Source organism: Gopherus flavomarginatus, chromosome 9 (genome assembly GCF_025201925.1).
Source record: "Gopherus flavomarginatus isolate rGopFla2 chromosome 9, rGopFla2.mat.asm, whole genome shotgun sequence".
Classification (NCBI taxonomy): domain Eukaryota; kingdom Metazoa; phylum Chordata; order Testudines; family Testudinidae; genus Gopherus; species Gopherus flavomarginatus.
This window is the reverse complement of record NC_066625.1, coordinates 23660237-23687353: the sequence shown is the minus strand read 5'-3', so window position 1 is coordinate 23687353 and position 27117 is coordinate 23660237. Positions and strand designations below refer to the sequence as shown.

At 42.5% G+C, this 27117-nt stretch overlaps 1 protein-coding gene across 1 annotated transcript; it reads right to left on the bottom strand.

Annotated features, from left to right (window-relative positions):
- Nucleotides 1-2493: 2493 nt before the first annotated feature.
- Nucleotides 2494-22214, bottom strand: DEXI (Dexi homolog). Its single transcript, XM_050966509.1, has 2 exons — nucleotides 21444-22214; nucleotides 2494-3180 (listed from the first exon to the last, which is right to left on the bottom strand). The coding sequence occupies exon 1, from the start codon at nucleotides 22044-22046 to the stop codon at nucleotides 21765-21767; it is 282 nt and encodes a 93-aa protein (XP_050822466.1). The 5' UTR covers nucleotides 22047-22214; the 3' UTR covers nucleotides 2494-3180; nucleotides 21444-21764.
- Between the last annotated feature and the right edge of the window lie 4903 nt (nucleotides 22215-27117).

Below are 27117 nucleotides of genomic sequence, written 5' to 3'. Positions count from 1 at the left end.
CGACCATCGAATGGACATTTGAGCAGGAGCTCAGCAATTCTAAAATTTGGCCCCCTTTATATCAGTGCCTACATACGGAGTAGCTGCCTAAATCGAGGTCTCCACTGTTGGAACATTTTGGCCAAAGTGATTTGCCTGAGATCTGATAAGTCAGGGACTCTCTAGCAAAGAACACAGCTCTCAGCACTCAGCCACCCTGGTATGACCATGTTGGCCATCCCCAGCAAGGACCCACACCTGTGAAGTGCTGAGTAGCTTGTCTGACTTACTCTGCCTCTTGCAGGAGCAGTCACTAGCCTTGAAAGCTTTGTTCATGGCACAGAAGATTGGGGACTGGGAGTGACCTATTGCTTCACTTTGCTGGGGAGTTCAAATATGTGATGGAAGTGCAAGCATGCCCAGGGCAGGGGAAAAACAGCCTTCGACAAGCATGCTGATTGGTTCATGGGGAACTGTAGTATCAGCCTACATTGTCCTGACTGGCTTTGAAAGGCTGAGATGGGTGCAAAGTAAATGCACACTTGGCTGTCTGCTGAGGAAAGAAATATTATCACTTCTAGTAGCAATAGCATATAGGAAGTCTGAAAAAATACGTCAATTCTCTTGTGGCAGCAATGCTCTTGCAGTACATCAACCTGGCTTAGGGGCTGATTTTGCTGTCCACAGAGTTTTATTTTGGGGAAATGAAACTGTTCAGCTTTCAGCCCTAATTAGAATAAAAGGGCTTGTTTGCATGGCCCGGCAGTTTGCACTACAGGGGTGTGAACTGCAGCATGCACTAGCTAGTTCACATTAAGGTGGTCCTGTTGGAAAGGGGACTATGTTAACTTTAGTAAGGCATTTGATACGGTCTCGCATGATATCCTTATCGATAAACTGGCAAATACAATTTAGATGGGGCTACTATAAGGTGGGTGCATAACTGGCTGGATAACCGTACTCAGAAAGTAGTTATTAATGGCTCCCAATCCTGCTGGAAAGGTATAACAAGTGGGGTTCCGCTGGGGTCTGTTTTGGGACTGGCTCTGTTCAATATATTCATCAATGACTTAGATGTTGGCATAGAAAGTACGCTTATTAAGTTTGCAGACGATACCAAATTGGGAGGGATTGCAACTGCTTTTGGAGGACAGGGTCAAAATTCAAAATGATCTGGACAAATTGGAGAAATGGTCTGAGGTAAACCGGATGAAGTTCAATAAAGACAAATGCCAAGTGCTCCACTTAGGAAGGAACAATCAGTTTCACACATACAGAATGGGAAGAGACTGTCTAGGAAGGAGTATGGCAGAAAGAGATCTAGGGGTCATAGTGGACCACAAGCTAAATATGAGTCAACAGTGTGATACTGTTGCAAAAAAAGCAAACGTGATTCTGGGGTGCATTAACAGATGTGTTGTAAACAAGACACGAGAAGTCATTTTTCCGCTCTACTCTGCACTGGTCAGGACTCAACTGAGTATTGTGTCCAGTTCTGGGCACCGCATTTAGATGTGGAGAAATTGGAGAGGGTCCAGAGAAGAGCAACAAGAATGATTAAAGGTCTTGAGAACATGACCTATGAAGGAAGGCTGAAAGAATTGGGTTTATTTAGTTTGGAAAAGAGAAGACTGAGAGGGGACATGATAGCAGTTTTCAGGTATCTAAAAGGGTGTCATCAGGAGGAGGGAGAAAACTTGTTCACCTTAGCCTCTAATGATAGAACAAGAAGCAATGGGCTTAAACTGCAGCAAGGGAGATTTAGGTTGGACATTAAGAAAAAGTTCCTAACTGTCAGGGTAGTTAAACACTGGAATAAATTGCCTAGGGAGGTTGTGGAATCTCCATCTCTGGAGATATTTAAGAGTAGGTTAGATAAATGTCTATCAGGGATGGTCTAGACAGTATTTGGTCCTGCCATGAGGGCAAGGGGACTTGACTCGATGACCTCTCGAGGTCCCTTCCAGTCCTAGCATCTATGAACTAGGTACCTTGTAGTTCGCACTAGCAGGATTTTGCATGGGGCAGTTATGGTGCAACAATTTAGTGTGAGCTGCAACTCCATGCTCCTGTAGTCCACACTTCAGGGTCATGTAGACAAGCCCTAAATTAGCCCAACCGATGTACCTTTTAGTTTGCACAAGCAGTGTCCAAATAGGGGAGCTATAGCACAGCATGCTAGTGCATCCTGCAGTTCACACCCCTGTAGTCCGAACTTCAGGGCCATGTAGACATATCAGGAGTAACATCTGCCTTTGCTAAAGTACCTTCCTCTCACAGCTTTGCTAATGCACATCAGTCAGGACCTTCATCATTTCTGATACTTCAGTTCAGGAACTATGTTTTTTAAAGTAGTTAATGCAAAAGTTCTAAATGCTATTTGTCTTCCATAAAATCTAGGTTTTAGTAGATAAAGACTATATAGAACATGGAATTGGCTTAGGAAAGTTTGATTTCTAGAAAGTATACTAATTTCCTTTGTATAAATGAAAACAGAATGACTCCCCGGCAAACTGATATGCATACTTTTTAATTGAAAGAGGTCAGTCTTCAATGTATTGCTTTTACATTGTGTACATAAGAACTTGAATTTAAACAATGTGCACACTATCCTGTTAGATAATTAATCCTCCAGATTTATACTGGATTCTCTCTTGCTGCCCTAATACAAGACTTACAAAATTAAAAACAAAAACAAAAAAAAATACCCACACCTTACAAAACAATCCCTTTCTGTAATACTGCTCTGAACCGAATTTAACTTGCAGTGATTTTAGGCTCTATCCCAACAGCAGAACTGACCTGCTGAACTAACAGCCAGGAAAGTTTTCAACGTGTGATCTGCTTTGAACTTCATAAACAGTAATATGGGGTTTGCCCATTTGGGTAACATGTTTATTCAAAAGTTTATCAAATCTGAGTAAAAGCTCTGTTTAAAGTATGGAGAGACCACTTTTTAAAATGTCCATGAAGGCCATGTCCTAAGGAGGCCTGGTGCTGCATACGAATCACTGCAGTTAGTGTAACACCCTGATCCAACAATCCTGGGGAAAAGTCACAGCTGAAACATTCTGATGCTGCCGCTTCACATTGTCTCGTCCATTTCGTCTCCTGTACATTCCTTTTATTTTTGAACATTCAAGGCCACGGTTTCTTGTTCCACAATTCCAGTCCTGGCACATTTTCAAGTGTGCAACAAACCTATTTGAAAGAAAACTGAATTATTACAATAACACTAGCTCATTAGTCTTTGACTCCCCAGTGGTTTTTGTTTAACCCAAGAGGCACTAAGTGGTGAAGAACAGCATGCAAAAATCCCAAACTAGATAGTTTTGAGGACAATGCTACTTATATTTTTTTTAAGGTTGAGACTGTTGGTACTGACACCAAGGCCGATTAAATTCCAAGACAAGTAAAGGTCTGAACTGACTCTCTCACTGAAGTCAATGCAACAGTGGGCTGGATTAGCCCTTCAGATAAATCTTACACTTATGCATGTCCAAAATTCATGGGAAAAGAAGCACAGTGCTATTCTCATTTTACACTGAATTCGAAATCTCCCTTGAGACACAACGTAAATTCACAAATGAAAGTTTTCTTTAGACAAAAATAGTTTGCTCCCAACCAATGTTGTCACGACTGTATAATACACAAAGTTCAGACAGTCCTTGCCCCAAAGTGCTTGAGCAAAAGTGGGCCAAATCCTTGTGCTGTTCATAGTTTTCACTGCTGTTTGAAGCAGTTTTCTTTGGCAACTTTCATGAGTGTTTGTACATGCATGTAATCAAACTTTCTTTAGGCCCTAGAATTCATTAGTGCTGGGGGTTGATAATAGCTAACAGTTGTCCTGCGTCTTCACTAGCCATCATTCTTTTGCAGTAATACCTGGACACAGGAAGACTACAAAGGAGTAGGGGTTAGGGAGTAGAGTAGGGTGGAAATTTTTGGATTAAATAGTTTTTCCATTAGAAAATGCTGATTCATCAAAACCAAAACATTTCACGGGAAAGGGTGAGATTTGTCTTACCTTTGGTTGGGAAGGTTTCTCAGATTCAGGATGGAATTTCTGGTCAAAACAAGGGGGGAGGGGAGGGGAGACACACATATACTACATAGTCAATAGCCTGGTGATAGAGGCTGATGTGGTTTGGATCCCTGCTCTGCCTAATTTGGAACAGGAGTCCAAATATGTAAAGGCCATGGGATTGGGAATGTCCTAGACATTAGGAATCCAGGAATTGCCAAAATGGATTAGACCCTAGATCCATCTAATCTAGTATCCTGTCTCACAATAGCCTGTGCCAGATACTTCAGAGGAAAGTGAAAGAACCCCAAATTAAGCAGATGTGGAGTAACTTCTCCCAACATAGGTCTCATCCTGATGTCTAACAGATTATTTTTAGATTAGCACATCATGATGCATGGCTAAGTACTGCAGACCTCAAAGGCACATTTCCTTTTTAAAAAGAAACTCCTACATTGGCAGGCTATCAGGATCTCTTTCCAGAGAATTGCTGTGTAATCCTGCGGCAACACACTATTTTGACCCTAACAACTATTACTGCAGCACTTTTGTGGAAGCTTTTCCCCTAATATGCTAAATGAGGCATTCTGTACATTAGAAATGCAGATGTGTAAACTACAGTCTTTAGCTATGATTTTTAAGTGATCTCAAAATATGTCCGCCTCCTTAAAATATAGTAATAATAACAGAAAAATGCCCTTTTCATTATAAACAGAGGATAACAAAATTTAGGTTTTATAGAACTGTACATACCAAAGCTAATTCAGGGCCTAAGCCTGCAACACAAAAATAATGCTATGGATGTCAAGGAGCTACTCCCATGAAATAAGGGATTTCAGGATCGGGTCCTTATGAACACTGTCAACTTGAATTTGGCCCCCAAATTAAATGTAAATTAAATGAAAACAAGCTTCTATAAAATGTAAGACTAATAGAACCGCCATAATAAATTGTTTTCATAGCTCAAAAGTTGCAGTGGGAAGAACCTGAAAGTGAAAAAATACAATTGCTTAGTATTTCTCTCATTTTGGAGAAACTGTATGTTTAACATTCTTGTCTTAGACATTTGGGATTTTGGGGCGGGGGGTAAAGAAATGAACTTACCTTTATCATCTTCAAAATCTCATGTTTTAAATGTCAGGGTCCATGAGTGTAAGAAAATTACAGCGTACATTCACAAACCCTTTTTCTAATACAACATAGTGTACATAATAATGTGTGTATCAATTAGCCATTCAAAAGGCATGAATGCTATCCTGAACTTTTCAGACTGTAATTGGAAAGGTAGTTTTTCAAAGCTTAAGAGAAGAATTTATAACTTACTTATCTGTGACTTTGATATTACTCCACAAAAGTAAAGCAGTGTCAAACATGCCAATATCGTTGATCTGCTAGATTCATTAATTTGCAGGCATAAGCTCAGTTAGCAGAATGTATTGATTTTGTGATGTCAATGAGATAAAGAAAGCGAGCAGATTATCAAATTGAGATAATCCAGCATTTATCTGACACAATATATCCACTCCTCATACTGGTAGCTTCACTAGTATGTAAGTAACAGTTACTTGAACTCCTAGCATTGTTGTAACAGGCTGGCAATGTTTATCTAAAAAAACCCTATTCTGTTAGCAGGTGTTGATCCTGATGGGAAAGGGTTATATGAGTTCTGTTGACTCACTGAAGCAGGTGACTTCCATCATCTGGATATAAGTGAGGTGGTAAGTAGCTTGCTAGGAAGAAAGGGTCTATAGTGTGGAAAAAGCATCGCTGAGAGAGGATCACCAAGCAGATGGAGAGGCTTTGAGCTAATATTTATTATCTTATTGTTGTTTCTTTGTTAATAAAACCAAGCCTTGGGAGGGGGGAATGATTCTGGACTTCATATAATATATGTATAGCAGGTTAGGAAAAGTCCCTGCTCACAATTGCATGCAAAAACCTACTCGTGTGTAACTTTCTGTTATGGGCCATTAGGTCTATATTGCAAGAATAGGTGGGTTTTGTCACAGAGCAGCTATTTTCAAGCATGACTCTTTGAAAATCCCATCCTTTTCTTTTTCTCTCTGGCTCCAAAGAATTTGCTTAACTTTGATCAAGACTGCGGGAATAAGTGTCCCCAGAGATAATGGCTCTGCTCTGGTAAATGAGGCTGTAACCAAACCTGGTACTTCTAGTGCTGGAAATTTACTGACCAGCGAGGGGAACAGATGAAGGGGCTCAGGAATGAGTACTAGTACCATGAGTACAGGACTACAGTTGTTTTTTTAGTTTGGAAAAGAGAAGACTGAGAGGGGACATGTCAAGGTTTTTTCCCCACTTTGAACTTTAGCGTCCAAAAAGTGGGGACCTGCATGGACCCTTCTAAGCTTAATTCCTAGCTTAGATCTGATAACGCTGCCTCCAGCCAAAAATATAGTGTTCCCCCAAAACCTTCCCTGGGGAACCCAAGACCCAAACCGCTTGGGTCTTAAAACAAGGAGAAATAAACCATCCCCCCTTCTTTCTCCCCCTCAGGGTTGCCCTGGGAAGCTACACAGATCCAAACTCCTTGGAGCTTAAAACAAAGAGGAATTAACCATTCCCTTCCCCAATCCCTGCTGAGTTTAGACTCAATCCCTTGGATTCCAAAACAAGGAAAAATTAATCAGGTTCTTAAAAAGAAAGCTTTTAATTAAAGAAAGAAAAAGTAAAAATTATCTCTGTAAAATCAGGATGGTACATGCTTACAGGGTATTCAGATTCATATAGACTAGAGGGTCTTCCTCCCCCCAGCCTGAGATTCAAAGTTACAGCAAACAGAGGTAAAAATCGTTCCAGCAAAATACACATTTACAAGTTAAGAAAACAAACATAAGACTAATCCACCTTTTCTGGCTAGTACTTACTATTTTGAAACATAAGAGACTGATTCAGAAAGATTGGAGAAAACCTGGGTGTATGTCTGGTCCCTCTTAGCCCCGAGAGCGAACAACGAACAAAACAAACAGCACAAACAAAGACTTCCCTCCACCAAGATTTGAAAGTATCTTGTCCCCCCATTGGTCCTCTGGTCAGGTGCCAGCCAGGTTCACTGAGCTTCTTAACCTTTTACAGGTAAAAGAAACATTAACCCTTAACCATCTGTTTATGACAGGACATGATAGCAGTTTTCAGGTATCTAAAAGGATGTCATAAGGAGGAGGGAGAAAACTTGTTCACCTTAGCCTCTGAGGATAGAATAAGAAGCAATGGGCTTAAACTGCAGCAAGGGAGGTTTAGGTTGGACATTAGGAAAAAGTTCCTAACTGTCAGGGTGGTTAAACACTGGAATAAATTGCCTAGGGAGGTTGTGGAATCTCCATCTCTAAAAACATTTAAGAGTAGGTTAGATAAATGTCTATCAGGGATGGTCTAGACAGTATTTGGTCCTGCCGTGAGGGCAGGGGACTGGACTCGATGACCTCTCGAGGTCTCTTCCAGTCCTAGAATCTATGAATCTATGAATCTAGTGTTTGGCTTTCCCTGTGCCCACAAGTGGCCTCTACATACAACTTTCCAGAACAGCTTGGGAAGGGAATCAAAACATCTCTGCCTGCAAATGGGTGCTCATAGTTACCTCAGCTCCTGATTCTGTCTTCTAGACAGTCAGAGTACAGGTCCCATCTCTCCAAGATGCCCAAAAGTGGTAAACCCAACATAGCAGTTACCATACCCAAATCTAGAGCCTTTTTGTTCCCTTCCACCTGCCTTCCTCCCCACAATAAAATGCCTGGGAGGGGACTTGGGACAAAGGCCTTTTAAAAAGTGATTTGGAATGCAGTGTGGATCATTATTACAAAGGGGTGACCCTAAGGGCCTGGTGATCCAGCCATAAGGTACAAGAAGCAGTTCATCTCATATTAAGCTTGATATCATTACCTTCCTTTTCTTTATTTAAGAACTTATGTTGATCTCCTTTCTAGGGTAAATGTTATTAAACAGATACAATTAATTTTGTCATTATCATTGACTGTATAATAATGATTTAATTATAATTATCTGTATTTCACAGAACCTCTAATTTCAGTTTGTCTTTTTCTTTTTTAGAATTGCTGGACCTGCCAAGAAACTGTTATGGAGATCAGTAATATTGCAGGACAAGCTGCCTGGTTTTGGTGACAAAAATAAATCAGTAAGTCATGTGCCAATCTTGCTTCATCTTCTCCTGACCTAACCTGCCTTTGTTAGGCTAATGTGCCAGGAAAGTATCAAAGGGGATTCACTACCATAGCTAGAGGTCAATCCTGCCCTCACCTAGTGTGATTTTGAGAAGTGATGCAAGGAGTTGGTCAGATACTGAGATACTACAGTGATGGATGAAGGATATTTTTAAAAAAACAACTGTATGGGATGGTACAGCATGAAGCCCAGCTCTATGGGGGATTAGAATCTTTGCATGGCTATGTGCCAAGGTGTATGGATGCACAGAAGGTCAGGCATGGGGCTGAAGGAGACCCTCTGCCAACAGAGAGGGGGATTTTAGGACTCTGGAAGCTACATTAGCCATTAGGCTGGAATAGACAGTGTAGAGCAACCCGCTAGGGGACAAGTCTTCTCCCTTCATGGAGATCGCCAGCTGAATTCGGGGGAGAGGATTTCCTTGTGAAATAATCTTAACCCACTTGATCATCAATTAAAAGGAATCTATATTTCACACTTACAGGAGATGGAAAAGCAGTACTAGGAAGCATGTTTTTTGTCTAATGTGGTATTTTTCTACTGACTTTATCTGCCATGGGAATGAGTTAAAGAGAAACATTACTGAAGAGTAAGGCTAAGATTTTTGTCAGATATTTTTAGTAAAAGTCACAGACACATCACAAGTAATGAAGAAAAATTCACAGAAGCCCGTGACCTATCCATAACTTTTACTAAAAATATCTGTGACAAAATGGGGCGGGAGAAGGCTCTTGCACCCATCGCTGCTGGGGTTCTGAAGTCCCCCACCACCTGCAGTGGTGGGGTAGCTGCGAGGTCCCCACACTGCCCGCAGAGGCAGAGCCGCTGCGCGCATCCCCGCTGCCCACAAAGCACACTGCCCACGGCGCCTAGAAACTGCAATCAGAGTGTGTCCCGTCCCCCCCCCCCCACACACACACACACCCCTGCCGCCCACAGTGGCTGGGAGCTGCAGGGTCTCCCCACTGCCCGCAGTGCTCCAGGGCTGAAGTCACGGAATCCGTGACTTCCACAACCTACATGACAAAATTGTAGCCTTACTGAAGAGATCTATGAAGTTCTATTACAGTCATCAAACACTCTTTATAACCTTGCTACCTAAACCAAGGACAAAGAACAGATAGAATGTTTTAATAAAGAGTTTAATTAGTCAATATTTATCTGTTTAGTGATATTTTCCAGGCTGAACTGAATTTTTTTGCTGCACTATAGAGAATACAGGGATCTTTTTTTTTTTCATGCCATATATAGAGCAAACTCTTCTTTTTTACTCTTGTGCAACTTCAGTGGGTTGGCCTAGACATGACAGCACAATTTATTTGAGCCTGTGCAGTTAGACTACCAAAGCGCACAAGAGGGCTGCCTGATGAATGTTTCAAATATAGCTATAGGCTGATAGACCAAGTTAGTAATTTATAGTGGCAGATATTAAATGATGTGTGAATGATACAATTGACCAGCATATTCAAGTCTTGCATCTCTATTCAGTTGTTCAAAAAATAATCTATCCTTCAAATGTAATTTGAACTTAAACTTTAGTGATGGAAAACAGAAGGGGGCGAATCTTGTCTAGATCTTATAAATGCAGTCACCCTACTCACTACAAAAACACCAGCAGGCAAATAGTGGTTCAGCTGCTAAAGCATAACATCAATACTAAAAAAAAAAAAAAAAAAAAGTCATGCTCTTTTTGCTAATTCTGTCTTGGAAGTTGCTGTTACTCCCAGATCATAACAATGCAGAGGAAATAGGTGTCTTTATTTTGTATCCGGCACTGTATTCCTTCTAATTCCTGATATAACCCTGAAAGAAAAGGAGAGTTTAGAATTGGGCATACCTGGCTTACTCTGTTCAAACCACCATGCAGCCTCTTCCTGTCAGTTTGGCAGTTTCATTTTGGTACGGTCAGATTTTTAAGCTTCTGAACATCCACCAAAGGGTGGGATTTTTATTTGTTAAGATCTATTTGAGATCTTTGACAGAATGGTTAATCTCTTAACAAAACCTTAGGAGGAAAATGCACTTAACTGGCCATGTGAAAAGAGCAAGGTTTGTAAATTTGAAAGGCTAAATTTTTACCAGTTTTTCTCTGTCAGTATCAGCTAAAAGAGGAATTCCTAGATAGGGATCTCCACAGATTTCCAAAACTTGAATTGTGTTTCTGTACAGACTAAACTGCTTGCTTAATGTTTAACACAGTACTCTACGTAACCGTAAGAATGAAAAAGAAATAGCCATAAAAACAGATAGGCTGTCCATTGCAGACAGCTGGATAGCCTCAAAGAAGACAATGGAAAACTCTCTCAGCTGCCTTTTTTAAAGGAGGTGGCAGGCAACATACCTAAATTCCATGTCTTTGAAGAGAAAGGGAGCTTATAATTAGCACAGATTAACAGAAAGATGTAGCCAACTCTGGGCAGTGCTTGCTTGACTGGGCCTCTGGGTTTCTCAAATAAATTTTCCATTGCTATAGTTTCAACACCCTTGTATGGCGACAGAGCCAGTTAGGGGAGGGCCAGTTAGGGGAGGGGGGTGTGAGCCGGTCCCCGCCCCTCCCTGCTTCTCGCCCCCTGATGGCCCTCCCCTGGGACTCATGTCCCATCCAACCTCCCCGTTCCCTGATGGCCCCCCGGGACTCCTGCCCCATCCACCCACGCCTTCTCCTTGTCCCCTGACTGTCCCAGAACCGCTGTCCCTTACTGCCTCCCACCACCCCGTTCAACCCCCCCTCCTTCCTGATTGCCCTCGCAGGGCCTTGCCCCTATTCAACCCCCCATTCCCCACCCTCTGACCATCCTGACCCCTATCCACACCCCCGATCCCTGATCATCACCTTGAACTCCCCTGCCCTCTATCCACCCCACCAGTGGTTTCCCCAGGAATTGAAATTAGAGAGGATGTTCGAATTTACAGGGGGGGTGTTAGGACCAATGAGATATATAAAAGAGATATGAATAAAGTAAATGTTTTGTTAGGATGATGCAAATTTAACATAAGAATAATGCAAGTTACACCAAAACGCATAACAGGTCTAGATTTCTAAAAAAATATAAATTAAAAAAAATTAATTTAAATTGACTTTTGAAAAGTAAGCCATCGTGGGATAAGAGGGAAGTCTTCTCATGGATCAGTAACTGGTTAAAAGATCGGAAACAAAGGGTAGGAATAAATTATCAGTTTTCAGAATGCAGAGAGATAAACAGTGGTATCCTTGAGGGGTCCGTACTGGGACCAGTACTGTTCAACATATTCATCTGGAAAAATGAGTAAACAGGTGGCAAAATTTGCAGATGATACAAAACTGTTCAAAATAGTTAAGTCCCAGGCAGACTGTGAAGAGTTACAAAGGGATCTCACAAAACTGGGGGACTGGGCAACAAAATGGCAAACAAAATTCAATGTTGATAAGTGCAAAGTAATTCACATTGGAAAACAATCTCAACTATACATACAAAATGATGGCATCTGAATTAGCTGTTACCACTCAAGAAAGAGATCTTGGAGTCATTGTGGACAGTTCTCTGAAAACATCCACTCAATGTGCAGTGGCTTTCAAAAAGGCAAACAGAAAGTTGGGAATCATTAAGAAAGGGATAGATAATAAGACAGAAAATATCATATTGCCTCTATATAAATCCATGGTATGTGTACACCTTGAATAGTGTGTGCAGATCTGGTCACCCCATCCCAAAAGAGAGATATTGGAATTGGAAAAGGTACAGAGATGGGCAACTAAAATGATCAGGGGTATGAAACAGGAGGAGAGATTAAAATGACTGGGAATTTTCAGCTTAGAAAAGAGATGACTAAGGGGGATATGATAGAGGTCTATAAAATCTTGACTGGTGCGAAGAAAGTGAATAAGGAAATGTTATTTAATCCTTCACATAACACAAGAACTAGCAGTCACCTATTTAAATTAATAGGCAGCAGGTTTTAAAAAAAACAAGGAAGTACTTCTTCACACAATATAAAGTCAACCCAGGGAACTCTTTGCCAGGGGATGGTGTGAAGACCAAAAGTATAACAGGATTAAAAAAAGAACTAGATAAATTCCTGGAGAATAGGTCCATCAGTGGCTATTAGCCAGGATGGGAGGGATGCAACACCATGCTATGAGTGTCCCTAGCCTGTTTGCCATAAGCTGGGAATGGGCAACAGTGGATGGTCACTTGATGATTACTTGTTCTGTTCATTCCCTCTGAAGCACCTGGCCTTGACCACTGTCAGAAGACAGGACACTGGGCTATATGGGCCATTGGTCTGACCCAGTATGACCATTCTTATGTAAAAATTAATTAAAATAATAAAAATGTTTAGTACAGAAACTCCCCAACATAATGACTGCTCAAGATACCAACAATGTGAGATAACAACCTTGGCAAATAATGCATTTTAAAAATCTCGGCCTACTAGGAAACATATTTATATAAGTTTCCATTCCCAGTCACAAATCTAGCATTCTGGAGCAAAGTGACTAAAATATAGTCCAACAAACAAATGTTTATTTAACGTGCCCCTCACTTTTCCCTCCACCGCACCCCGCTCACCGGTGTTGTCTTTGGTCAGTGGAGACTCAGAGTTCAGAGGTGCTTTCATGTGACTACACCTTCCAGGTGGGGAACAAGAAGGTACCTTGCTTGTTCCTCCAGCTGCTCACTGTTCGCTCTGGCCATGGCTGTTCATTGTGCCACCGTTCACTCCACCGCTCTGTTGCCAATGGCCCTGTGCAGTCACCTTCTGCTGCCATCTGCCACTGTGACCTCTGCGAATTGGTCTCTTGAGGTTCCACCAGCTCTCAGTGATTTCAGCTGACCTCTCAGTGGGGGAACCTCACTGCTAGTGCAGTCTGGGCTGTCTCTCACACAAAAACATTGTACCCACAGGAACACTGTCCCCACAACAGAACTAAGCACTTAGACCTGATTGTCAGTGATTTCAGCTGCAGTGGTCACTTAACAGAACAAAAGACTATCTATGGAGCCTAATCAGCTCTGTCTTTAAACAGTGGAGAGGGACAGGTCCCCAGCCTCTCTGTTGATGCCTTCAAATCATCACAGACTAAGTACAGTTCTACTGCCCTTTACTCATACAATAAGAACAACATTTCATCCCCCATTTCCCCCACATTCAAGCGTTTTGTAACCCAACCCCAGCCAAAATCTATCGCTTGGACAACACAGCTCTGTTTGCTGGATACCTAGGTAGATTAGGTGTGAATGTAAATATAATCTGGCCCTGAAGCCTTTCCCCGCAGCCCCAGCTCATCACTAGCTGTCAGGGAGAGCTCATTTAGACTTTGCTTACAAATCATCATTTGAAATTATTAGGTTGGCCAACATCACCAAAATGAATGCACTGGCATCATAAAAAACAACAAACTAGCTTCCTTGCTTCCTTATACAGCTATGTTCATACTTTTCAAATCTATTATACTTTTTCAGATACACATATTTTATCATACACTGTATAAGCTTTTAAAGTGTGTATTAATGTTTCAATTTAAATTCAGATTTCCAGTCACTAAATTGGTATGTAACTAGCTCACAAAACTGGAGGGGGGGTGTTGGGGAAATTCAGGGGGGGTGCAGGGAAATCACTGCACCCCACCCCGCTCCCTGTTCCCTTACCGTGCTGCCTGGAGCACTGGTGGCTGGCGGTGCTACAGCCACGCATCGCGCAACACAGAGCACCGGGTCAGGCCAGGCTCTGCCGCCCCAGGAGAACACAGCCCCGCCACCCAGAGCACTGCGCTGGCAGCGGGGCGAGCTGAGCCTGCGGGGCAGGGGGAACAGTAGGGGAGGGGCTGGGAGCTAGCCTCCACAGCTGGGAGCTCAGGGGCCCGGCAGGAGGGTCCCACGGGCCATAGCTCACCCACTCTGTGATAGAGGCAAGAGATCCAAGCTGCCCAAATCAACAGGCTAAGCGTCTGTAAACACATGACTTGCTGCTTCTAGTTTAGAACTACTGGTTGCCATCTGAAAGGGAATATTAATCTAGTCCCTTCTCCAAAAGAAATGATGCCTTTTTATGTGAAGGGTTAGATTGGATTCATTCCTTTCTTCCTTTGACAATATGGATATTACACCATGCAAAATGGCCCTTCTCCCCTCTCATTAAAGTAAGCTGACTTAGAGTGTATTTGCTTAGCAAAGGATTCTAACACAATAAATGTGAAAATTCCTTAAATAAATTTGTTTTAAAATCACTTGTGCTCTGGTGCTTTTAACAGATGAAAACGCTCAGGGCTCAAGCATTTTTGATCCTAAACTCAATCTCCATTTATTTCCTCTGCCTCATTTACCTTTGACTTGCATTAACAGTAACTTTTGGAAAGCTCATAAAACATCTGCCTCCATTCCTGCAATATGCAACTAAATGTGCTCTTTCTAGGAAATCTCTTGGGGCCAGGTGTCAAACCAGTGCATGGAGATGTTTGACAGGCTGTAGCTACTGACCTTGAGGGGTCAGTCCAGTTCAGTTAGCCAAGACTTTTTCTTCAGGTTCTACCTAGGGCAGAATTCCTAGTAGTTTGAGCTGGACTAGAATAGTATCTCTATATGGGCTATATTTTGGCTAAGATTTTCAAAGCTAACTAAGGGATCTGAACACCTAATTCCCTTTCATTATAATTAATTATAATGGGAATTGGGCCTCCAAATCACTTACATGGCTCTAAAATTCTCAACTATTGCTCTGCTGTTACAACTGATGGTAGAAAATGCCAGTTAGACTAGAGTGTGACAGATATGGCAATTTTCTGTAATATCCTACACAAACTTGTTGAATTAAGTTTAAGTATCTTTGGTGTCCATTTTGGATTAAAAATGCAAAGTTTATGTATTAGTGTGGGGTTGTATGTAATTTCTCTGGGGGCAAAGATAAACCGGGGGAAAGGTTATGACCTTCAGAGGACTCTTTTAAACAATGAGTCAGACAAAGTTAAGTGGAGCGCTTAGGAAATACATGGGGGGAGGGGAATGCAAATTACCATCTCCGGTCATGCAAAGACACAACCTTTTGAAGCTTCACCCTGAGAAGGGACCATTGTCTGGCTGGTTACCTATTCACCGTGTCTGCAGATGTGTGCACCTTGGAGAACAAGTATGGAATAATGAGAACTGTGAAGATCACATAAAAAAAGACTCATTAGGTGCTACAGCATTCAGAAAACAGCAAGATTTGAAAAGCTAAAGACATTTTGATTACAATGAAAATCAGCATATATGAGAGAACTGTCATGCTGATAATGCTGTATGGGTTGGAATGCCGAGGTATGAGGAAAGCTGAGGACCTAAAGATATTGACTGCACAAATGAATCAGCTAAAGGAATATTGAGAGATTCAAGACAGCAGAAAATAAAAAAAATGAAGTGATAAGAAAATGGCTAAGGCAAGAAATAATGCTGTTACAGGAGCTTCAGGAAAGATGACTGTAATGGATCAGACCCATGTCAAGAATGGACCTGGAAAGGATATCACACGTAGCTATACGTACCAGAGTGAGTGAGGAACTAGAAAGAGAGGAAGATCGAGAATCCACTGCACAGACGTGGTGAAGAATGACAAAGCAAAAATGTGTAAAGATAAATGAAGCTTTGAAGCTGATACAAGCCAGAAAGCAGCGGAAAGGCTTCCTTCAGCCCCACTGGCGCTGCTGAGCTGATCGACATGAACCAAAGAGAGAAGAGTTCTGAGGCTGTCAGTGGAAATGGTTACACCCTCCTGCCCCACTTGCTCACCTATCATGCCTGTTTTACAATTAGGGGAAATTCAGGCCCAAGTAAGTGAAGTGACCATGTTCATACAGTAGGTCGGGGCAGAGACAAGAGCCTACCTCTCCTAATTTCCTATCCAATGCCTTGTCCACTGGACCGCATTGCCTCATATAAAGAGGGCACTTATTTTTGTAGTGTGTGTGTGTGTGTGTATGTGTAGCACTGCTTTTTAAAGGATCTCAAAATAATTTGCAAAGGCAGTCCCATTTACAGACGGGGAAGAGTCCATGGCAGAATGTGGAACAGAACCCAGAGGTCTTATCCTCTGCGCTAAACTAATGACATTATAACAAGCTTTCAATTTATACAGCTGTGTGCAAATAATAAGAAATCTCTTGGCTTTCATAAATATAATGTTTAGTGCTAATGATTAAAGAGAGCTAACATTTGTAATCCTAAATTGAAGTCTGAGCAAACTGAGCTATTCCTTTGACCTTGATTTGGGATTTAAATACTGGCATGCAACTAAAATGTTGCATTACAGATTTTTGAATGCAGGACTTTGCTCATAAAAAGAAATAAACAATAATCCATTGATACTAAAAGTTCTTATTATGCTGGTATTGTATATAAAAAGTATTAAAATATTTTCTATTAAATATTTTTGCTGACTTTGATAACCTCATGATGAGTCACATCTAATTCTCAGGGAGGTACAAAGAGAAGAGCAGTTACACAATCACATTCCAGAAGACTTCAAGTACATCACAGACCCCAGAACTCTCAACCTAAACTAACAGATGACACCTAGCAATTACAGTTGCAATTCAGTTTATGTAGACAGGACTCTTAAAATATACATTCTATTTAAATAGAACAGGAAGCTTTTTCAAGGCGTTTGGTGCTGTAACTCCCAAATCCTGCCATCTACATGGGGAGGATAAAGAAAAGGCAGAGTTCTCCAAATACATGAAGTATAGTATAGTAGACTCCTGTTCTACAGTCCATACAAGTCTGTAACTCCCTGTGTTAGGGTGTATTCGCCACATCAGCCCCTGAGAGGGTAAATTAGGCCAGGCAAGCCTAACTGACCAATTAAGTGTCCAGTACAGGAGAAATATAGGCTAGAAGGAGGCCACTAATTAGAGGCAGTCACAGCTGAGCAGGAATAGGAGGAGCCTTTAAAAAGCCCGGGAGCTGCAAGTAGCAAGGAGACGGAAGTTCCCCCTTAGAGGAGGGAGAATGGGCTGGCAAACCCGAAGAGAGAGGGGAGCCAGTTATGTAGGAAGAAGCCCAGGGAAACTGCAGCATGGACTAGGAGAGTACAGGCCGTGGCTGCATGTTATAGGGTCCCTGGGCCAGAACCCAGGGCAGAGGGTGGGCCTGGGTTCCCCTGACGTGTGGAGTTGGAGATATCAGCTGGACAGCTGATCTGGAAGGGCTATGACTTTACCGGAAGGAGAGGAACTTAGTGACCTGGCTGGAGGGCCAAGTCACAACAGGAAGCTACCACTGCAAGAGGGAGAGACAGGCTGCAGAGAAGAAGGTGGGTAGAGATTGCTGAGGAGGGCGAAGCACTTGGCAGTGCTGACCTCCAGGATGGCAAGGGAGAGACACCGTGAGCGGTGAAGAAACCCTGTTACACTTCCTCTGAAGCTAATGGGAGTTTTGCATGAATATTGGCTGCAGCATTAGGTCTTTAACTGGGAAGCCCTAAGACTATTGTCCCAATGGAGAACAAAATCTGGAAACACTTAAAATTAAATAAAATATTACAGATTTTAAAAGAATGCTAAATTACTTAATTTATATCTCTATTTTATACTTCTGTATTAAATGACCTGGATTTAGAGTGCCAAACCATGTTAAACGCTATTTAACCACTTGGCACTGGCTAAATTCATCTCCATTAAGTGGAATTTATACTAACAATGTCCTGATTAAGCAGCACTTTACCATCCCTCATAATTCAGTTGAAAACATCTCTATAAAGCATGTGTCCTGATCAAGTGCTGTATACAGAGATTTTCTCCTGTCTAGACAAGGACACACAATCGGAAAACTAGACTTTCCATAGGACATCATTTTAAATGAGTACTGGCCACTAACTGGTTCCTTTTTATCTGTACAAGAACAGAATGATGTTGGAAAGAAAGGAAGACGGCCAAGCTTTTATATATATACACTGCACTTTAGATATATATACACTGCACTTTGTTACCACTAGTCCATCTAATACAGCCCTTACTTTTTCCTCTCTACAAACATAACAGTATGGAAAATGCAGGGGAAAAAGCAAGATAACAAACTGTTTTTAAAAAAAAAGGCCATTAATTAAAAGAAAAATCTCTGGACTGGAACGTTTGCTAGAGAGGCAACGAGCTTAAACAGGAGGAAGAGCAGTGTTCTTCATGTGCTTCAATGCTGAACTCAAAGAACAATTAAGCAATGATTGTGATAGGCTTTAGCAGCAATCTGACAAAGTCTTCCTTGTATAGGAAGATGGTGCTGCAGACCTGAGGGCTTGAGCAGTGGGACTGATTGAAAAGAAAATAGGTGAAATCCTTAAAGGTGATTTTGCAAGATGCAGAAGGATGAAAACATAAAACCAGAATATAATATGTTAATCATAATGGGCCTGTTCCTGGCCCCACAGAAGACGTTGATTAAACTCCTGTGCATTTCAATAGGATCAGGATTGGGACCAAGTTATGATTTTATGTTTAATGGAAAAATTAATGCCTATGTACTGGTCAATTCTGATAGCAACTCTGTGACCCACCTTGCTGAGTTTTCAGTGTCACATGCTTCTGGGCTGAGGCAGGAGGACTGGCTCCCTACACCTATGGCTTTCCCAGGGTAACTCAAGATCCAGGTAGAGCTCAGAATTCCCTGTGTCATCCCTCCTAGGAAATCACCCTTCAGCTTCATTCATGCGTGGTTTTGTTTCACAGCATGGTAAGATGGTAAGGTCAGCAGCACTGTCTAACACAGAATTCCCATAGGTGATGCTCTGAGTACATGCAGAGGGGTTTCTGCAGGAGCAACAGCAAGCTTGTTGCCTTTTCTTCCTTTATACCCCATAGTGCATTTAGACAGGTTTTGCAAACCCCTGTTTATGGGAGCAGAGAGGATACTATGATTATATAACAGCACCAATTTTCATTTACATAGTATCCATCCTCCTGGAAGATCCCAATGCACCTTCTAGACTGTTGTCCACAGTGTGTTCTGTTATGTATGAAAAACTTATCTTGGCTTTGGTGGGAGTTATGCACAAATATCTGGGGAGAGAATTTTACCCTGTATACAAAGGGGTTACTCATCCATCACTTAAACACTGCCAATGATGGGGACTGAAAGTCAGTTCCTGCGACACTGCACATCTTCTTGGAAAGGAAATGAACAATTTCTCCACCTTAAACTTCAGGGGGAATATAGAATGGCAAAATATAATTACACAAGCTAGGCCTGGGTCAGAATACAACTAGCAAAAATAAAATGTGTGGGATCTTTTTTAGGATGATCTCCTATTGACGTTAGTGGAAGTTGGAGAGAGCTGAGCACTTACCAGGACTGAGCCCTTTATTATGGACAGGCCACTAGCACTATTTGTTCTGTACTGACTCAGCAAAAAGTATGCTATCCGCTGAACCACTAACGACATTTCCTGCACTTTTCCATAAGTCTCCTGTCCCGGTCTAGACCAGGCCCAGTTCTGCTTCCCAACATAATCAGATTACAGCTGTTGCTGAAGATGATACAGAACTCATTGCTCAGTCTTGCACCAGGCAAAATTAATTTCTTCTTTGGTCAGGGACAAAGACATAATGAAAGGTAGTTTTTAATATTTGTAAATTGTTTAGAGAAACCTGGTTTTATAGGGAATTTTGTATAGTATACCTTCATGGCTACTATTATGAATGTAACTTCCCCCTTCAAAAATTCTGTTGCAGTTTCCCCTTTTCATCTTTGTAAATGCTAAAGAAACTCAACTGATATTTCCACAAAGATGCTGGGGGTTTGTTTGTTTGTTTGTTTTTTGGTATATTTACATTTGCTATTGTTTAGATCAAAATCCTGCTAGTACATTTGGTAATAAGTTTCCATTTTAAAGTTTGTTTTCATTAATATAAGAAGTTTGGCTGACTTGATTACACACATTGACTTCCAATTAAAAAGACTGAGTTTCTTAATGAATCACTTTTCAATATTTTTAAAAATCTGCTCCTTTCATAATTGTCATTACTGCATTTTCAATTGTTTAGAATAAATCACAAGTACTACCATAAACTTAGTTGACTAAATAATTTACCTCCCCTAAAATGCTGCATGGCTGATTAATATGAAAGTATATATTAGTTGCAAGTAACAGTTAATTGTGTAGGTTTCACATTTATTCAGGATGAATACAAATAGGCTTTTTAAAAGAAGGGTACTGATTCAAAACATTTATGCTGCCCCAACTGAGTTTTTAATTGACTGCTGTGGCCTTTTGGAAGCCAGAGTTATAAGTTGTGGTCAGAGCCCAAGCAGTTTTAGGGGCCTGATCATCACACAGTTGTTGTCTAATTGAGTCAATAGGCCCTTTGGGGGTTCAGCACCTAAAAATAAGTTCCTTAAGGACAATATATATAGCAGTTAGTGAGGGGCAGCAGGACTGAGACTAGAACCAGCTTTTGCAATTCTGTATTCCCTTGTCAGTGAACTAAACGAGCTGCTCTGTGAAACTGGAAGAGTCTGCAGGAATCACTTAAATGCTGCAGCCGGAAAATCTGATTAGAGGAGTGTATTTGTATTTGAATTATGTCAATTACAAGACATGCTGCCAAAGGCACGCCAGAAGGCTCAGTGTGAACCAGTACCCCGAGTTTAGCGTCAAACGATCTGTTTTGAAGCAACAGAGATCAGCCATCTAGACAGAGCCAAATTCTGTCCTCAGCTCAAGTCACTAGGGTTGGGTGCACACGCTTGCAGATTATGTCAGTACCTCACCCCCACGCGTCGTGCACAGTTAAAGACTCTACATCTGTGTAGTGTGGGAAGGCCCCCAGGTCATCAGACAAGGGATGGAGGATTTAATTTTAAAATGCTCTCTCTGTTTTCTAATCTACGTCCAGCGCTCAGTCGAATCGGAGTGTAAACTCCTCGCAGAGCCTACTCGTCCTTCCTTTCGGACGCCCTGCAGGCAGCAGTGTACGCCAGACTTTGCCCCGGGAACAAATGGAAATCTGTCCTTGAGTAGTATAAATACAGCGCCAGCGGAGCAAACGCTGCACTCCCGAAATCGCGCCCCCTCCCAACCCCGTGCTTATTTACATGAACGTGAGCAAAAAATTAGCCTATACCTGTCCCCATGTGCCAGGCCAGCAGCTATGGGGAGGGGGCTGTTTCTGGAACTACCTTAAGCCTCCATCTAAACAGAATGGTACATTGGGTGACGGGAGCTGAGGACAGAGCCCCTAAACTTCGGGTTCTGCAACTTCTCATGATGATGATGATGATACTGACCAAGCTGGACTTACAGCGCTTTGAAGCCCGGCAGTGCCCTCTCTGTCTGTCCCCTGCTTCCCACCAGGGCCTCCGCCACAGCCTCCAGTTCCCATCCCATGAGCAGCAGCAGATCCTGGGCACCTCAACGAGAGGCAGTAGTAGCCCCCACTGACACTTGCACCGGTGGGGCCATTTTGAACATAGGATGCAGCGCTGAGGGAAATCAGATGCAAGGACAGCACAGAGCTCTGGTGATCCCTTAGCCATGGCCACCAAGTGCAACACAAACCCTCCAATTCTTGCGAAGGGGGGTGGGGTTATTCCCTAGTCACTTTCTGCACGCTTTTTGCTTGTTATTCCAAATACCCATCAAACACATCCAGCTCACTGTCCGTGTCATAGAGCACCGAGCCAGGGTCTGACAGCACCCCCAAATCCACCAGAGCCTGGTCCATATCTTCGGGCAGGAACACGATCCCTACATTGAGGACGATATACTCCATCAGAAAGGCATAGTAAAGAATCAGCACATTGACGAAGAACAAGCCCACGTAAAACATATAGGGTAGCACCAACAGCGCATGGAAGGCCCAAGATTCCAGCGAATCCAGATGTGCGGAAACTGCGGCGGGCATGCAGCTGTGCTGAGTAGAACTGCCGCGGCTCTCCGGAGGCCGGGGCCGGCCGCTGGCCTGCAGAGGTGAGGAAACAGCTGGGGCGGGCGCCCAGCTGTGCAGAGCCAGCAAGCAGAGGGTGGCCGCGCAGATTAGCGGAAGGCGCTGCGTGGCTGCAGGCGCCTAGCTGTACAGTGCAGCTTCAGAGAGAGGGTAAAATAAGAAACCCAGACTGAGTGCTAATAATCCCAGACCGAGAAGGGAGGAGGTGGTCCTTCTACTGCCCGCAAGGGGAGCAGGAATGGCAAATCCCCGAAGAGATCCGCTTGATCCACTCCCCCTAATTCCAGTGCAAGAATGTGGCCAGATTTGGCTTCAGAGGCACTGCCGCAGCCCAGCCTTTGGAGGAAGCTCCTTCAGAAGCATTTCCCCCTGGCTGCTGCAGTCCTGCCGCTTGCTCTCTCGTCCTCCGGCTGCAAACTTTGGGAAATAAAGGCGCAGGCTCGCTCTTGTTGTTGTTAGCACTTGCCCGTAGTCAGCGAGCCCACCAGCCGCCAGCCTCCTCAGCAGGAATCCCCCGTCCCTCACCCCTCCTCCTCCTCCTCCCTCCCACCTCCTGTCTCCGCTGCATGCTGCGTCTCAGCTGTTTATGACACTGTGGGTCCCCCAGCATCACTTTCAGCACTGCTGCCTCCAGCGCAGAAGGCCCACCCAAGTCCACCTCCCTCTCTTGCTGATTGGCTTGAAGGAGTCACTGATTGACAGCAGGAGGTTTGTTTGTTGACAGTCATATCTCCTTTCACCTGGGGGTGGATACTGATTACGGTCTCACTGGCTTTCTGACCCGGCTGCTCCATTAGGAAAGGCTCAGCAACAATATTTATTTGTTTAGATGTTGCTTCGTTGTTTGGAACAGTCAAACGATTACACCTTGGTTCCCTTTCCAGCAACTTTACTATAACGTTGTCCTTAAGAACATATATACACTTGGTTCTTGAGGCCATTCTGTGCTCCTAGTTCTCACAAGCACTTCTTCTCTAGAACTAGCCAATAGGTTGAGATGGGGTTTGGGGAGAAAGAGAGATTAGAAATTATTAGAAGCTTTTATATTATATTGCTGGTTTATAGTGGGTTATTCCAATTCCTTTTACTTTATCTGATCACCTTCTGGCATCGGAATCTGAAAGCCTTTTAAATGCTGTGTGATTATCAGAACTGTTGGTTCCCCTGATGTCAAAGGCATTAATAATAAAATACTGTGGTGCACTTTTATAGCACATTTCATTGTGAGATAGGTAACAAATATTTAGGAATTAAATACTCATGACTAAAGCAGCCACTCTGGGAAGGAATTTGGCCTCTTTTTAACAGTACACAACAATGCACAACAGCTTAGGGCTGAAACAACTGGGTAAGTAAAATGGAATTACTTGAGTTGGAATTTGGCTAGTAAACCAGGGCCCATACACTTGTGAAAAGTGCTATGGTATCTTATTACTAGTAGTGATCAATAATTCTATTTTAACATTATGTCTGCCAATGGCACCTATAGCAGCAAAGGGCCCTTAACATTATGCTGGGCATTTATGTAATACTGACCAAGTCCTTGTCTATATTCAAAACATAATTAAGGATGTGATTTTAAATTGGTTTAGTGAAACCAATGCCAACCCCATGTGGAAACTCTTAGCTTAATTTAAACCTGATTATTTTGATTTATCTCAGATCAGTTCCTTATTGAGCTACATCAATATAAAACAGGTTTGAACTGAATTAAGAGTGTCCACTCTGTTTTTTGATAGCATTCTCAGAAAAGAACAAGCTGGTTTTCAGAAAGGGCGTGGATGCACAGACCAGATCTTCACTGTACGAAGCATAATAGAACAGTGCTTGGAATGGCAACAGTCACTCTACATAAATTTCATAGACTTTGAGAAGGCTTTTGATAGCATTCATGAGACCATCCTATGGCGCATTCTGCGGGCATATGGAATTCCTTTCTGTATAATCAATGTCATCAAAAGCTTCTATTTCAACGTTATATGCAGTGTTGATCACAGTGAGCTCAGTTTTGAAGTCAAAACAGGAGTCCGTCAGGGGTGTGTCATGTCTGCAATCCTCTTCAACTTTGCCATCGACTGGGTAATGCAACATACCACAGAAGACATGCTGAGAGGCATTAAATGGACGCTCTTCTCATCCCTTGAAGACCTGAACTTTGCAGATGATGTCCTCTCCTATCACTCACCCAACACCATATACAAGAAAAAACAACACGACTCAATGCATTCAGGCAGCAAATTGGACTGAAAATCAACGCAATAAGACAGATATCATGACCTTTAATATTGCCTCACCATCACCAGTACAGATAGAGGGTTATGTTCTCACCAATGTAGAAACATTCACATACTTGGGCAGCACCATCAGCCAGGATGGTGGAACAAGCCAGGACATCTGAAACAAAATCAGTGAAGCCAGAAACACCTTCAGGAGCTTAAATACAGTCTGGAAATCATCAAAATGCAATACCAAAACCAAACTCAAGATTTATCAGAGCTGCATATTTCCAACACTACTTTATAGTGCAGAATGCTGGGGAATGAGAAAGTATGACATGTCCAAACTGTCTTCATTCCATACAATCTACTGTAGAAAAATCCTCCGTATCTTTTGGCCCAGAACAATCTCAAACCAAGATCTATTAACACAATGCAGCCAAGAGGATCCAAGCACCATCATTGCCAGGAGGTGCTGGAGATAGATCGGTCATGTGCTTCGGATGGAAACTGATTCCATCATCAGAGTAGCAATAAGATGGACACCTGAAGGCAAGCAAAAATAAGGCTGCCCAAAAACAACATGGCAAAGATCTGTGGAAGCCGAGCTGAAAAACTTGGGGCACAGCTGGGGAACCATTGAAAGATTTGCCAGAAACAGACAGGAGTGGAGGAGCTTCGTCACTGCCCTAAACGCCAGAGGTGTAATAGGAACATGATCGTGATGACTCTGTTTTTTGTTTACCTAAACTCATTTATAAATCAGTTTCATTTTAAACTGGTGTAACTTTGAGTATGGGCAATTCCTCAGCAGAAAACAATTACCAATCCCATTTCTTTGAAGCATCTAGTTCTTCCCCCACCCTTTAACTGGCCCAGCCTAACCCTGCTTCATTTGAAAGGCTAACACACTGAGGTGTCATGGCAACAGGCTAAACTCTCAGATCAGACCTTGGTACATAAGGAACTGCATGAATGAAAGATTACAATGTTGTTCCTTAGGAAGAACTTTCTGCTAAAAATGTTTTGTCTTGTAATAAATCAAAATAAATGGCAGGGGCAAATCATGCCTGACCAACCTGATTGCCTTCTATGATGAGATAACTGGCTCTGTGGATATGGGGAAAGCGGTGGATGTGATATATCTTGACTTTAGCAAAGCTTTTGATACGGTCTCCCACAATATTCTTACCTGCAAGTTAAAAAAAGTATAGATTGGATGAATGGACTATGAGGTGGATAGAAAGCTACTACAGGCTGGGGACCGACTGGCTAAGTGGCAGTTCTGCAGAAAAGGATCTAGGGATTACAGTGGACTAGAAGCTGGATATGAGTCAACAGTGTGCCCTTGTTGCTAAGAAGACTAACGGCATATTGGGCTGCATTCCTAGGAGCTGTCAATGTTCCTTCCCCACTCTGAACTTTAGGGTACAGATGTGGGGGACCTGCATGAGAAGCTCTAAGCTCAATTAACAGCTTAGATCTGGTCTAGCTGCCAACATCCCCAAGCATTCCCTTCCCTGGGTAGCCTTGAGAAACTTCACCAATTTCCTGGTGAACACAGATCCAAACCCCTTGGATCTTAAAACAAGGAGAAATTAGCCATCCCCCCTCCTTTCTCCCACCAACTCCTGGTGGATCCAGATCCAACCCCCTTGGATCTAAAAACAAGGAAAAATCAATCAGGTTATTTAAAAAAAAGGCTTTTAATTAAAGAAAAGAAAGGTAAAAGAAAACTCTATGGGAGAGATTAGCATACCAGCTACTCTCACAGACAACAGATTCAAAACACAGAGGATGTTCCCCTGGGCAAAAACTTAATTACACCAATGAAAATACTCAAATACCCAATTTGATTCTTCCTCTAATTGCACAAGACAGGTTACAAAGAAATAAACATATACCTATGTATTCCTTTCTAAAACTTACTACTCTGATAAAAGGCTGGTTCTTTGATCTTTTCACTCTGGCTGAAAACTGAAAACTAAACAAGGGAAACTTCCCTTCTTCCTTTTGAAACATCTTGTTCCCCCATTGGTTCCTCTGGTCAGGTGTCAGCTAGGCTAGGTGAACGTCTTAACCCTTTACAGGTGAAAGAGGCATTAACCCTTAACTATCTGTTTATGACAGGAGCGTTGCCAGCAGATTGAGGGAAATGATTATTCCCCTCTATTCAGCATTGGTGAGGCCACATCTGGAGTACTGTGTCCAGTCTTGGGCCCCCCACTACAGAAAGGATGTGAACAAATTGGACAGAGTCCAGCAGAGGGCCACTAAAATTATTAGGGGGCTGGGGCACATGACTTATGAGGAGAGTCTGAGGGAACTGGTATTATTTAGTCTGCAGAAAAGAAGAGTGAGGGGGGATTTGATAGCAGCCTTCAACTATCTGAAATGGGGTTCCAAGGAGGATGGAGCTAGGCTGTTCTCAGTGGTGGCAGATGACAGAACAAGGAGCAATGGTCTCAAGTTGCAGTGGGGGAGGTCTAAGTTGGATATTAAGAACAACTATTTCACTAGGAGGGTGGTGAAGCCCTGGAATGGGTTACCTAGGGAGGTGGTGGAATCTCCATCCTTAGAGGTTTTTAAGGCTTGGCTTGACAAAGCCCTGGCTGGGATGATTTAGTTGGGGTTGGTCCTGCTTTGAGCAGGGGGTTGGACTAGATGATTTCCTGGGGTCTCTTCCAACCCTAATATTCTATGATTCTATGAAATCTTTTTTACAGATTTTTCCCATTGAATGGGAAGTTTGTGGATGGTACAGCTAGATCTAAGCTCAGGCAACAAATAGCTACTAAAATGAAGAAGGGGAA